This window comes from Anguilla anguilla, chromosome 3, assembly GCF_013347855.1.
Source record: "Anguilla anguilla isolate fAngAng1 chromosome 3, fAngAng1.pri, whole genome shotgun sequence".
In the NCBI taxonomy this organism is placed as follows: Eukaryota; Metazoa; Chordata; class Actinopteri; order Anguilliformes; family Anguillidae; genus Anguilla; species Anguilla anguilla.
Window position 1 is genome coordinate 45,605,228 of NC_049203.1, and position 12,883 is coordinate 45,618,110.

The following is a 12,883-nucleotide window of genomic DNA, read 5'->3' on the forward strand; positions in this document are numbered from 1 at the left end:
CTCTCGGTGGGTGATATGTTGCTGGCTTTGCGCTGTACAGCTGTTTTTTATAGGGATTTTTTTTCCTGCATTGGTCATAGTTTACTTTCTTTCTGTGCTCATCTTAGCAGTCAGTAAGAATGCTTTCTGTAGCTGGGGACTACGAGTACATGGATGGCATTCTACACACGTTCTTTCAGTGGGAGAATCTTCAGCATGCCTTGCCCCTGTGGCCAAACGTGTGATAAATTACAGGGGTTAGTATGACACTTCCTCTGACCTCTCAGAGAAGGTGGTGATCCCTTCAGAACTATTCCTTCTGACATTTAGCTACACATGGGGACACACAAAATGTACCTAAGAGGACTGAAGTCAGTCCCAGTTCTGTGGAAGCCATTACAGAGAACTTCCAAATGAAAATGCATGCAATATGTGATCTCCTAAAGTCTCCCAAAACTAAATACAGAAACATTCAGTGGTGAAATCACTTCTCCGAGCTCATGGAGATATCTGATCACAAGTAAACGTGGATTGCACAGTTTAGTGGTGATACAGATATTTGAGAAGTACTCTAATCTGATCATTATTTATTTTCACTATGACTGTAATGTAACCAAATTTATTCAGATAGTGTAGTGCCGGGCTTAAACAAAAGCTGGAGCAAAAGGCATTGGCCCAAGAAGGGACTTCTATAACTGTGGCCCAATTTTGCCAAAATACAGACACCTCTTTAAATACAAACTGAAGAATTTCCTCCAAGGCATTCAAAAAAGCTAGCTGACAAGTCATTATTCTGTTTGCCTTAATGAGTCCAGATCTACATGTGGTTGAGGTGTTTGTGAATAATGCTTTAGAGCCCTGTCGTATCAGTGGACTTGAAAGAAAATAATTGTGGAGTACTCTCAGTTTCCCGGTTGAAAGGAGCAGATAATCACTTGAAATTCAGATTCAACTGCTGTTGCTGAACTTAGTCTTTGTCATTTGTAGTTTCCATGTTTTTTGTTTTTCCATTTGCTAAATTTTGTCATGGTGGAAAATAAGAATAATTGTCAGCCTAGGTGCTGCCAAGCACCACCAAACCCACAATTTTCCCCATTCAGTAACACTTCTCCTGAGAAAGCCATGATCATGGGAAATAGTACACATTTAAATGGGAGAATAGTCATCAGCAACCATAGTGCAATGTATGCCTGGTGTTAGAGCTACTGACATTGAACTAATCTCAAGGTGCTGGAAAAACATAACCATAAATTTTCTAGAATTTTTACTAATGTAGGCACCTGTGACATTAAACTGAGGTACCTGGAGGTCACTGAAAGTACATTTTAATTGGCAGGTAAGTCTGCAAAAAGTACGATGGGAAGTAATATGCTCTGGTGCACTCAAAGTTTGTAGGAGTGGCAAGGTCTACTGTCGACTCCGATTTATTACATTTATGGCTGTTGAAATGGTGGTCTAGCAGAGTAGATTAAACATCTTTCTGAGGAAGGCCTGGACTACTAATACCCCTTTGACACTAAAGCAATGACCCAGGTAAAACCCATGTTTACCATCGGTGTGAATGGGTCAACCTGTGTTTATTTGGGTTCAACTTGGATTCAACATTATTTGGGTTCAACTTGGCTCAGCTTCAGTATGATAGGGGGGACATGGTTACTTTATGAGGGTTTTGATCAAGCAACCTCATTAGTTATGAGGTTGTCCATGCCTTCATACTTGGACCCACAGTTGTCTGTTTGTCTCTGTGCTGAGGCTCACTGTAATAGCCAATGAGGACAACAGAAAGGCTCTTCTCCTCAATAGATATAGGTGGAGACTTCTGTCCCTCTCAGCTAAAAATTCCACTCTTCTCAATTGCAAAGATGCTTGAACATAGTTGCAAACCGTAAGTAGTTGCATTCAGTTTTTATTTGGTGAATAAATAAAGAAAATAAATCCTAAATTCCAAGTTTACATGACCAAACATCAGATCATCTGCAATGTCTGCCATGTTGAATCTCCAGTGTCAACAAACTTTGAAGCTTTTAATGATGTTGAAACATGACAACCCTGTTCAGAAGTGACATGTACACTCATTGACCCAGGTCTTGTGTGAATGGTGAGGACACCATACTTACTTATTACCACAGTGTGGTCTGAATGGACAAGTTGAACAGGGGTTGAACCCATGTTCAATATCCCATGTCATCCCCAGGTTTTGTGTGTGAAAGCGGTATAAGAATCACAGTCAATAAGAACTGAGTTGAAGAGGTGGGTTTGTCCTTTTAAGCTGCAACTCTTAGTGAATGAAGCTCCTGGCATGTCACCCAGGCAGTGGTTGTGCTGCAGACACATGGTTTTATGCCATATGTTTCTCAGAGCCCATGGCAGCTGAAGTAAACATAAGGCCTTATGCTTATGTCTGCAGGGCGTATTTCTGAAGAACCCCAATGATTCTTGATCCGGATACTTTGAAAAATGATAAACCTATGTCAAAGCAGCATTTTATTATTTCAAAGTGGCTCAGTCCCTACCTGAAACTATATCTATAAAACATTCCAGTCAGGATTTAAGTCGTACCATAGAACTCAACTGCACTTGATGAGCTTGTAAATGACTGTCAGAAAACTGTAACTGTATCAGTACTTCACAAACGAAGCACAGCTTTTGAAGCTGTTGATTGTGAGATCCTGTTGGATGGACTCCAGGACTATATGTGGACAGGCACTCTCCTGGTTCAGGTCATACTGACATGGCAGGAACCATATAAGGGTCTGTGCAAGAACCAATTATTTTCCATCTGTATCTGCTGCCTCTTGGTATATTACTCAGAAACATAGTGTAGAGTTTCACTGCTTTGCAGATGACACACAGCTGTTCATAGCATTTCAATTAAACTGTGAAGCACTGCAACTTCTCTGCATGTATTTACTGTATGTATGTCTTCCTACAGTATTAAGACTTGTTAATTATCTGCTTTTACGTTCAGCTAAAACTGTAATGGTTTTAAGTCCCGGTCCTATTCTTTCTTTAAATCTGGATGGTAAATTAGTAGTCTGAAAACATTGTTGACATTTCAAAGTTGATATTATATTGATATAAGGTAAAGCTCTTTTTGAATATTCCAGCAATGTGTTTCCCACCATGAGTTCTGACATTCAAAAGTGAAGAAACAGTTTTCCCGTTGAACACTGTATCGAACCATCTCCTTCCCATATATGGAACTGGTGTAGGAAACAAATTTAAGTCACGTCCTCCACAAATCTCAAATACAGGCTTACATTTATCCCAAGAGTATCTGTCACCAGTAATGCCTACATATGATTTGGACTTGGTGGTTAATTCTAGGCACAGTTTGGTGTCATAATAATTTATGATAATAATTTTAGCCTTTGCCCACTGGGTCTCAAAAAGAATGCTGAGTAGAAGTCTGCTTCTTTATGAAAATTGCAGGTGTTTTGTTGCTACACAGGTGGAAGCAAACAACATATGGGACAGACATATACAATTAAGTTTGAGCAGATATGTCATGTAATTCTTTATTACTCAAATGGTTATATGCACAAAAGAACATCTGAGTCATAAAGTCTCTCTCTCTCTCTCTCTCTCTCTCTCTCTCTCTCTCTCACGTATGCACACACACACACAAACCACACAAATGTGGAGCTTTTTTTCTGGACATACTCCTGGCCTGTGTCACCATGGTAACACACCACTGTTTAGACACCGCAGAGCAAAGATAGCAGTAGCTGAAGTTGCAGAGAACCAGGGGGGCAATGGAAGAGCTGTAATTTAGAATGATGCATTTCAACAACAGAATACACCAGACACCACAAAGGCCAGCATGAGTCATGTGTTTTGCTTGAAAGTTAGCCAGCTGTAGATTGTGAAGAAAATTGCACACTTACAATGTTAGGCTCAGATTCAAAGTAACAGCAAGGCTTTTTTTTTGGTATGAACTTTGTGCGACTCATTTGTGCAAGGTTTGTTTTCTCATTCCTGTCACAACTTTATTTGAGAGTTGAGAGTTCACTGATAACTGAGATTAACAAAAAAGTAACATTTGTTTAACTTTGTTGGGCACAGTCAGAGGAAAAACACATGGCAGCTAGATGTGAACACTATTTCCATTTAATGTAAGCTCTGAAAAAAAGATTAAGATAAAAAAAAAAAAACAGTGACTTCAAGCAGTTTTATTGCAATGAAGATCTAGTCCAAGGACATTGTCTGAGGTGCCTGTAACAGAGGATTGGCATGTCTTCCTGTGCCAGACAGTGCCCTTCTGTGGATGCCAGGTAAAATCTTTGCTTCGCCTGGCATTTTCTTCAAGGCCCCGTTACCATGGAGGTCATGTCATTGGCTGTTGCGTTCCAAGAGGTTTTATTTGCAATTTAAAACTTTCAAAATGACCTCATCCTTTTTCACTCTCCCTCCTGGAAGCTCCAGCTCTCCTAAATGAACAAATGAGGGAGGCTAATGCTATAAAAAAAAAAGAAACAAGAGGCTAAAAGAGTGAGAAGCTAGTGGCAGGGAGAATGATGTTTAGCTTTCCATGAATGATAGGGAGTAGTGATGAAATATTGATTTTCATAAGCATAAAGTCCATAGATTGTATATGGAGAACTTATATTGTATTCTGTGATCTGTTGTTAAAGTTTATAGATCTGAGATAAATCTATGGGCTAACTCACCAATAGAGAGGCTCTTTGTTTGCTTCTTTTGCATAGACCACCTACTTAGTGAACAAGAACTCTGTCTCAATGGCAACTTGGTCTTTGGCTGCCTGCTTTCAGACACTGTGGTGTTCAGAATACCAATTGGGATGGAAGGGTTTCATGGAGGCCATTTGAGAATGCATTTTTATATGTTGTTGTTGATGTCTTCAAAATGATGGCTCTATAATAATAATAATAATAATAATAATAATAATAATAATTAACTTTAATTAAGAAAGCATCATCTAATAACAATAGCGCATTTGCCGGAAAAATGTTTGTTTCCCCTTGGTAATGCACCCATAATGGCTAGTCTTAAAAAGATTCACTTTCTGCATTTTTGGCTGGACCGCAACAGCGGGGCCAGCCCTACAAATGCGAATGTCTGTGACTGAGTGACTGAGTGATGAAGTTACACCATTGGTCGGCCGAGCAATGAAGTTACACCATTGGTCGGCCGGATGAAGTGTGTTAGGTCCAGCCATATACTAGGTTTTGACCTGGTCTTGTTTAACATATTATGTCCCTTTTAGTCCATGTTTCCAATTGGCCCAGACAGTTTTCCACACGTATGGCAAAGCAAAACAAAATGGTGAAAAATGACAGGAAGTGGCCTTTCGAGGGCACAACGAGGGGAAATGTTCTGACAATAAGGGCTAATAATAACATATTAAATATATATTATTGCCTATTAATAGCTTCTCCCAGCCTCCTCAGTTTTCCCGCCCACTGCCTGTCCGTGATTAACACTCTATAGGAAAACATCACATACACTGTAGGTAGCAATTTCAATGCTGTGTTTTAATGTTGGCACATCCGCCCAAACTCTTTTCCTACTCCTTTGTTTTCTCAAGAGAGCCATGAATACGTGTTTTAAACCACAATGAAAGCTTGTACATTTTTCATTTTTACCAGGCCTTCAGTTTTACTCTTTATTTGTCTGTGGTTTTAGTTACCTCAATTCCAAAAATCTTTGTTATTCATTGTAGCCAACATATTTTGGATTAAAGTGCTGTGAAAAAGTATTTGCCCCCTTCCTGATTTCTTCTATTTGTCCCTAACTATTTAATGTGAAATATGCAAGAATAGAGGAATTCAGGAAGGGGCAAATTCTTTTCACGGCACTGATAATTGCTATAAATTCCTTATATCATACACTGAATGATGATACAAATACAATGAATTTATCATTTTTACTTTGAATGAAATAAGATGTATAGATGAATTATCCTATTTATAAGTCCCAGTAGAGGTCTTGAGTAAGGCTGCTTAAACAGGAGTGTATCCGTCTCCGTAGAGATGCTCAAAATGCAAAGTTGTCCTGCCAGTTTGAAACTAACTACTCAACTGGCATTTGTTTGCTGCATTCTAAACAAGTGCCAATTGATTCAATTGACTAATTGAAGTTCTCATTAAAACCAGGCACACAGTAGGTACCATGCACAAGTAGAAATGAAGGAATAGGCTAGGTTTTTTTCACTTAAAGTAAACAATGACCACTTAAAGTTACTGATAACCAACTTTGTAATGTGTCGTATCAGCCTACACCTCAGAAATTTCATTGCTTTACTTAAAGACTATTTATATTAACTTTATCATGTATTATTATTATTATTATTATTATTATTATTATTATTATTATTATTATGTATTAGAACAGTGAGAATTATAATACATTATGATCCTTCCCAGAAAAGGTCAGTGACCATCAATTACAAAGTGTTATGATATTTGACCTTATACTGTAAGCCATTATAAAATGCTTCATAATGTGTTATGATTATTGTTATAAAGCATTAGGAGTATTTATGAGTATTCTTCATAGTACTGCCAATGACATATCTGTGAATGAGTGACTGTGATGCATTTTGAAGGTACTGGTATGTGTTAAAATTATAATTAATTCCTGCAGACATAATTAGGAAATTGCAGATGCTGTTCTTGCAGTTGTGTACCCTCCTCTCAGCAGGTGTTGGCTGTGACTATTGCCAGGGGCAGCTGTAGGCAAATGACCTCAGTCAGCTGTTGTGCTCTTGTGAACAGTTCAGCAGGGATGTCTCCCATTCCATTAAAAACATTATAATAAAACTGACCTCTTAAATACAAATGTGGGATTCGAATCCATGTGAGACTTAAATTAAATCAGCAGGAGTAAATTATAGTTTTCAATCAACCCATGGAAGCTGCTTGAAATAAATGTAAAGTAATCCTCGAACATGAGTGTTCAGCGATGCTTTAACCGATTAAATTTTTCCCCTTTAGAGGACATGAGTATCTGGTCTTTTTTAGTTTTGTATAAAACATGCTAGAACAGAATCTCAGCTGCATTTCTTTGTCCATAGACTTCAATTCATTTGTGAAATAATGCCTGTGGTGCTTTTTTAAATGGCCTAATCAAATCTGCAAAATAAAATAAAATAAATTACAATAAAATGCTTTCATTGTTGGATACAAAATAGATCATAATCAACAACAAAATTTTCAGGATGAACTATACTTTTAACTATACCCTGTGGCAGGGACAGGGTATACAAGGTAGGCACAGACATCTACAGTATGTTAAGTGTCTCCCACTGTTTGCAATTTAAGTAGTTTATTTACAACTTTTGTCTGAGTGATGTTATGCGGAAGCTGTACTTGACCACAGCATGAAGGGACCCATTCACTGCGGCCACTTGGCGACCAATGAAAAGACCGGAACAAGAGAGAAGGCTTCTACATCCCTGGATACTGGTTACCAATGTGCTGGATCAATGAAGAATGACTGAATCTCTCTGGGCAACCGTCCCTCAGTTCTCCATTCTGTGCTTAGGAGAAGGGTGTAGCAGTTGGATAGTGCCCTGCTCTCGTTGTCTGCTGAGGCCCATATACCTCTCTTGGGAAGTAATCAGTCAGTTCAAATGAGCCAATCAAGGTTTTATAAGTTAACAAAATGATGTTCTTAAAAAAAAAAATTCAGCATGTTACTATATTAGTTCTGATATACAGTTCACTTAGTTTGGGTCTGCACTGCAGTCGTTAATGTATATTTCCTATGAACTGCTGCATGAGCGTGCACACACGCACACACACGCAAAATACGCTATAGTTAGATGTTTGACATCTTAAAAAATTACTAAATATTACTAAACCCTTATCAAGTCACATGTTCAACTTCTATATAATCATGGTGAAGTGGGTTTTAATGAAAGTTTTAGACAATTTTGTTTGGATGCATTAAAAAACTATCCTTTCCTCTATCCGATCTTAATTGAAAGCAATTCGAAGGGACGACCAAAATAAAGCTCTGGCAGTGACGTCACCCATCCTCTCTCGAAACGGGACACTGTGCAGTGTCTTTTCATATTAGTTCAGCGTTCACTGTGCTCCTCCGGGCTCAACATCCCTGTTACCTCAACTTTTCCCACTTTACAAACTTCTGAACTTCTGTGAAGACGACAATATGGGTATGGTCAAATTCTAATTTCTGCCTAAAGTCTTACATTCATTTATTCGCTGTGCTCTGTCCATAGACCCATTATGAAGTTTGAGATAGATTCCATACCTTTGTCTTTGTTTTATTTAAAACTGTTCAGTGCTGCACAGCAATTTCTACTACGAATTGGGCTTCGGGAGTACTGGGTATTTAGACATTTTTTCTCGAATGTATATAGCTTTAACTGTCCCCCTTTCGATTTTAATTGTCTTTAAAAATAACTGAATTAATCCGGTGACGCGATTACCGATAAAACCAAAGGGATTTCCCTGCTGTCAGACGCAGTTCTCTATGTTCACTTGCTCGTTAGACCCGTTAGACACTCTCAATCTGTCAATTTATTTTTGCCACATTTCTTTAATGACATCGATTTACATTTCAGTAATATCGACAGTAGGCCTAATAAATACGCGGTTTATAAAAATAACATTAGAAAAATAAAATCTAATTTGATCAGCTCGCTTCATTTCAAATGTGCGCATTCATTCTGTGATAGGCTCCAATTTTATAATCCTTGTCTAACCGTGCAAAGTGTTCTAGAATTATTGTAACCATATTATGTAAAATGTGTTTTCCGTGGATGAAGAAAATTCCATCGATGATGTATTCCAGCTGCTTCTTTAAAATTGTTCATTTTGCGCCGTCTGTAATTACACTTGGTCTGCGGAATGCTCTCATTCGATCTCGCCTCTGAAAGACAGAAGCGCGCTGGTGACCCATGTATGTCTTCTTAAGAGAATTAGCGCACACTATACATGATGGCAGTTCAAGATATAAGCGCAACAAGTTTAATTACAAGGGCTGTCCATGGGCTGTAACGACATCTGACTATATGCTTGAGGAAGGAAAGTCAGAGCTCAAATTCAGTTCCGATGTATCCGGTGCATGTGTTCAAAGTGTGGAGACAGCAGGCTTAATCACATAGTGTGTCTACCACACAGTTACTGTTTGGACATAAAATATAATTGTGAAAGGTCTCTATGTGTCTCTTTATGAGATGTATGTGAGAGGTCACAATTTCTTTTGGAAAGTATTTTCAGTGGAAGCATCCATCGAGGTAGAACAGCTCTTGTAAATATGTGTCTGTGGTGTTCTTGAAATCTCATGTGTGGGCTGAGCATTACCATTCCAACTAGGGCTGGATGGTTTGGTAGCATGATAAAAATAACACATTTCTGAGTGTCCTTTGATATTAATGATGACTGTGAAATGAAGTTCTGAATTACATACTTGAGAACAACTCCTGTGTGTGTGTTAGCAATATAAGATTTTGTGATTTTACTTGTATGAAGTTGTACTTTAAGTCAAAGCTGATTTGTTTTTATGTTTCTAATTTCCTGTAACCAATACATAAGGATACTACTGGCTTCTAAAACTGTTATACAAGTCTGACCTAATCTTATGGAATCATGTGATTAATTATCTTGTCCTACTGGGACTACAGTATTTAGGGACATTGTCCTGGCTAACTTGTTTGGAACCATTAAAAAAAATTGATCTGTAATGGATGACAGGCTATTGCACAATCCTTCCAGATAGAAATCAGTAGGAAGATGTAGAGCGAATTTGGACTTTAAAAAAAAACCCAGGGAAGTTTGATTCTGGTTTGAGCCCTCATGGTATGAAAATTACGGCAAAGTAACGACTGCTGGCTATTACACAATAAGACATTTTTTAAAAAAAAGCTTTCTTTGTCTCATTAAGTGATGATGAAATCATATAAGGCCTGAGTAATGGCCTTGGCCTTTGAGTCAAAACAATGGTTTCATTGGTTAATCATATAACTTGTCAGGAAGCTGAGCTTTGTGGTTCTTAAGGCTATGGGTTCAATTCTCCCTTGGATCACACTGAGTGTGGAGCACTGGTGCCATGTCTTGAAGGCATGGTGAAATTTTCAGTGTTAATTCAACACTAACAGAGTTTAAATGAGTCTGATATGATCGAATATGCCCTGTCAGAGGAAAATGCACTGTGTTTCTGTTGAATTAGCACTGAAAGCTTTACTCCATAGTCAGAACTGATGTCTATTGTTTGACTGATTTTGTTAGAGATATTCAGGAGAGGAGACTGAGGCAGATCCATGTGTGTGTCTGTGTGCATGTGTAAAAAATTGCTACAGACGGTGACATCACACCCCCCCCCCACCCCCCACTACCCAGGAGTCATGTGGAGTCTGATCAATCTCCTGGGAGAGGGGCCTGTTCAATGAGCTGACCCTGTGCTACAGTATGTGTTTGGAAAAGTCATGAGCTTGATTCCAGCTCCGACTTTGCTATAGCCAGCAGGTCTCGCACATTGTCCTATTTCGCGTTATTGCGGTGAAGGTCTGTTTTAGACCAGCAGTGTGTTTCCTTCTTCTTGTGGAAAGTGCATTGGCAGCCTCTCTGCTTGCTACTGTTTAGCATTAGCGTGGGAGATGGCGCGAAAGCCTACATTTCAAGGTATGAATTTATCCTGCTCTGGGTCCAGATATACCGCAAGTGTTCACCATCTGTCTCCCCAACCCAAAAGAGGCTTTGAAGGAATAAGGCACCTTTGCTGGGAAAGTCCTTCTCTATTTAAAGACTCTCATTTGATCTGCACACCAGATGGGAAAGTAAGATTTCCATGCAAGACATCCAAGCGTAGACATCCCTAGGTTGTTATGATAATTCCAATGATATGATAATCTTAATTATTAATTATTAAAATAGCATGAGAATAACTGTGGATGTGCTTCTAAAATTGGCCTGCAATCTCATAAACAACTGCTCAGCATGTTTTAGTACGTGTTTAGCTGTCTTGTAAAGGGGATTTACAGTAAATAATGTTACTGTTTCAGGAAGTGATGAGGGTATGCTCATTATACATAAACAAGGTTTATTACACAATTAATAATTTGGTCAAATGCTAAATGCATCAAAATCAGATCAGAATTGCATCAAATATTTTTAACACTGGCTCCCAGATCAGTTTCCTCAGGCAAGGGGTGTCAAACTAAATCCTAAGAGGGCGGCAGTGTCTGCGGTTTTTTGTGGTTTCCTTTCAATCAGCTGTCAATTAAGGCCTTGAAGAACAATGTGCGTGGATACCATAGCCAATCAATGATTTAAATGTAGCACTTGTACTGAGAACACCCCAAAACCAGCAGACGCTGCGGCCCTCCAGGCCTGTAGTTTGAAACCTGTGCCTTAGGGCGTGTAATATTAAAAATCCTTTATCAAACCAGTCACAAACATACGTAGCCCAGGGAATTCTCAAATCTTGGCCCTCCAGGCCAGCAGTACTGCTGATTTTTTCATTATTTTCCTCTAAGGAGCAACTGGCAGTACTACTGATCTCATGGTCAGCTCTGAGTATCCCTGCAATAGCCTATAGAGAAACAAAAAGTTACAGCTCACTAAAAAGGCAGTGGACTGTTCTATAATTCATTTTTCAGATGTTTAAATGTGCTTTGTTTATTGTTATGCATTGCGAAGACAACAGCAAAAAGTTTTAAGTCATTCAGATGCTTTCATTATACTGAAACAAGAATAGATCTTTTTCACATCTGGGTACTATGCAGTAACATGGGACGTAATGGAGGAAATCCATTAGACTTACCTCCTCTTGTTTTCCTTGACAACATAGATACAGTATTTAGTGAGAGATTGTACAGTCAGAAGTACCATACAGTTCTCTTTTTCTGTATAATTCTTTCCTTTCCATTTTACATTTTCACATTCTGTTTCAAATTAGGGTAGGAATTTGTTTGTGCGTGTATTGGTTTAGGGATAGTCACTAGATCCCAGAATAGACTGAATGTTTTGAAGCTTAGCTTCACAGCAGTACATAACCTCCACACATTTCCTTTAAGTTTTCCAAAACTGTGTGAAGTCAGCTCGTAATTATTTTTAAGTTCTACAGTAGTTTTGTATTTCTGAAACTCATAGTAGATCTTGGACTTTTCTTGTGTTATAATAAAAGTATGAAAATGTGTTGAAGGCACTAATTTTGATCAAATAACAGAGATCAATGTTACTTAACTGGGAACACACTGAGGGCTGATGTCTCTATTTTGTAATCAACGCTTTGGAAGAACTGGGGTGGGACCCCCTCACCTGCCCACTCCACAACCACTGTTTCTAAGTGCTGCCCCTATAAATCTAATATTTCCAAAGATTTGCCTTCAAACTGGATCAATTACCAAGTTAATAAAATTTAGTTCTGTCAAACAATATATTATAAATAGGCTTTTTCTGGTCAGTAGTAGTCGAGTAGGTGCAGGAGAATGGGGTATTGCTGAGAAATGTACAGTCTGTTTTAGGAAGACAATTGCATCACATGTCATTTACCATTGGGCTGTCTTGTGACTGTTTGAGTTAAGGGTAATCTAATATAGGCAATTATGACTAAACAGTGAATAAGTCTTTTCTGTCCACTGACCAGACATAGTTAACCTCTAGAGAACCAAAGAACAGGAGATATTTTTCCTGATACAAAATTGAAGCATGTAGTAATTACTTGTTATGTGTCTGCATTCTGCAAGAAAATTGACGAGTAAACTCTCAGGAAAAGGTGATTAACCAGCTACCTACACCAACCTATATTTTTGTAAAAATTCATTTGTAAGATTTCATTTTCTTATCTTGATGACTGACGCTTGGTCCTAATTGATCCCTTGTGTCAGATGTTGTTTTTCTTCCTTCCTCTTAAAGCTGCAGGTGTGCACCAGTATAGAAGAGTCCAGATAGATAACCCTATCTTTCACTGGCAT

General features: G+C 38.4%; 1 protein-coding gene across 1 annotated transcript in view; it reads left to right on the top strand.

Annotated features, from left to right (window-relative positions):
• The first annotated feature begins 7,967 nt into the window (after nucleotides 1–7,967).
• The window catches only part of LOC118223907 (neuronal membrane glycoprotein M6-b), a 48,970-nt gene continuing 44,054 nt past the window's right edge, over nucleotides 7,968–12,883 (top strand). The window contains exon 1 of the mRNA XM_035410972.1: nucleotides 7,968–8,119. Within this exon, the coding sequence (XP_035266863.1) occupies nucleotides 8,116–8,119 (4 nt within the window). The 5' untranslated portion in view covers nucleotides 7,968–8,115. The remainder of the gene's footprint in view (nucleotides 8,120–12,883) is intronic.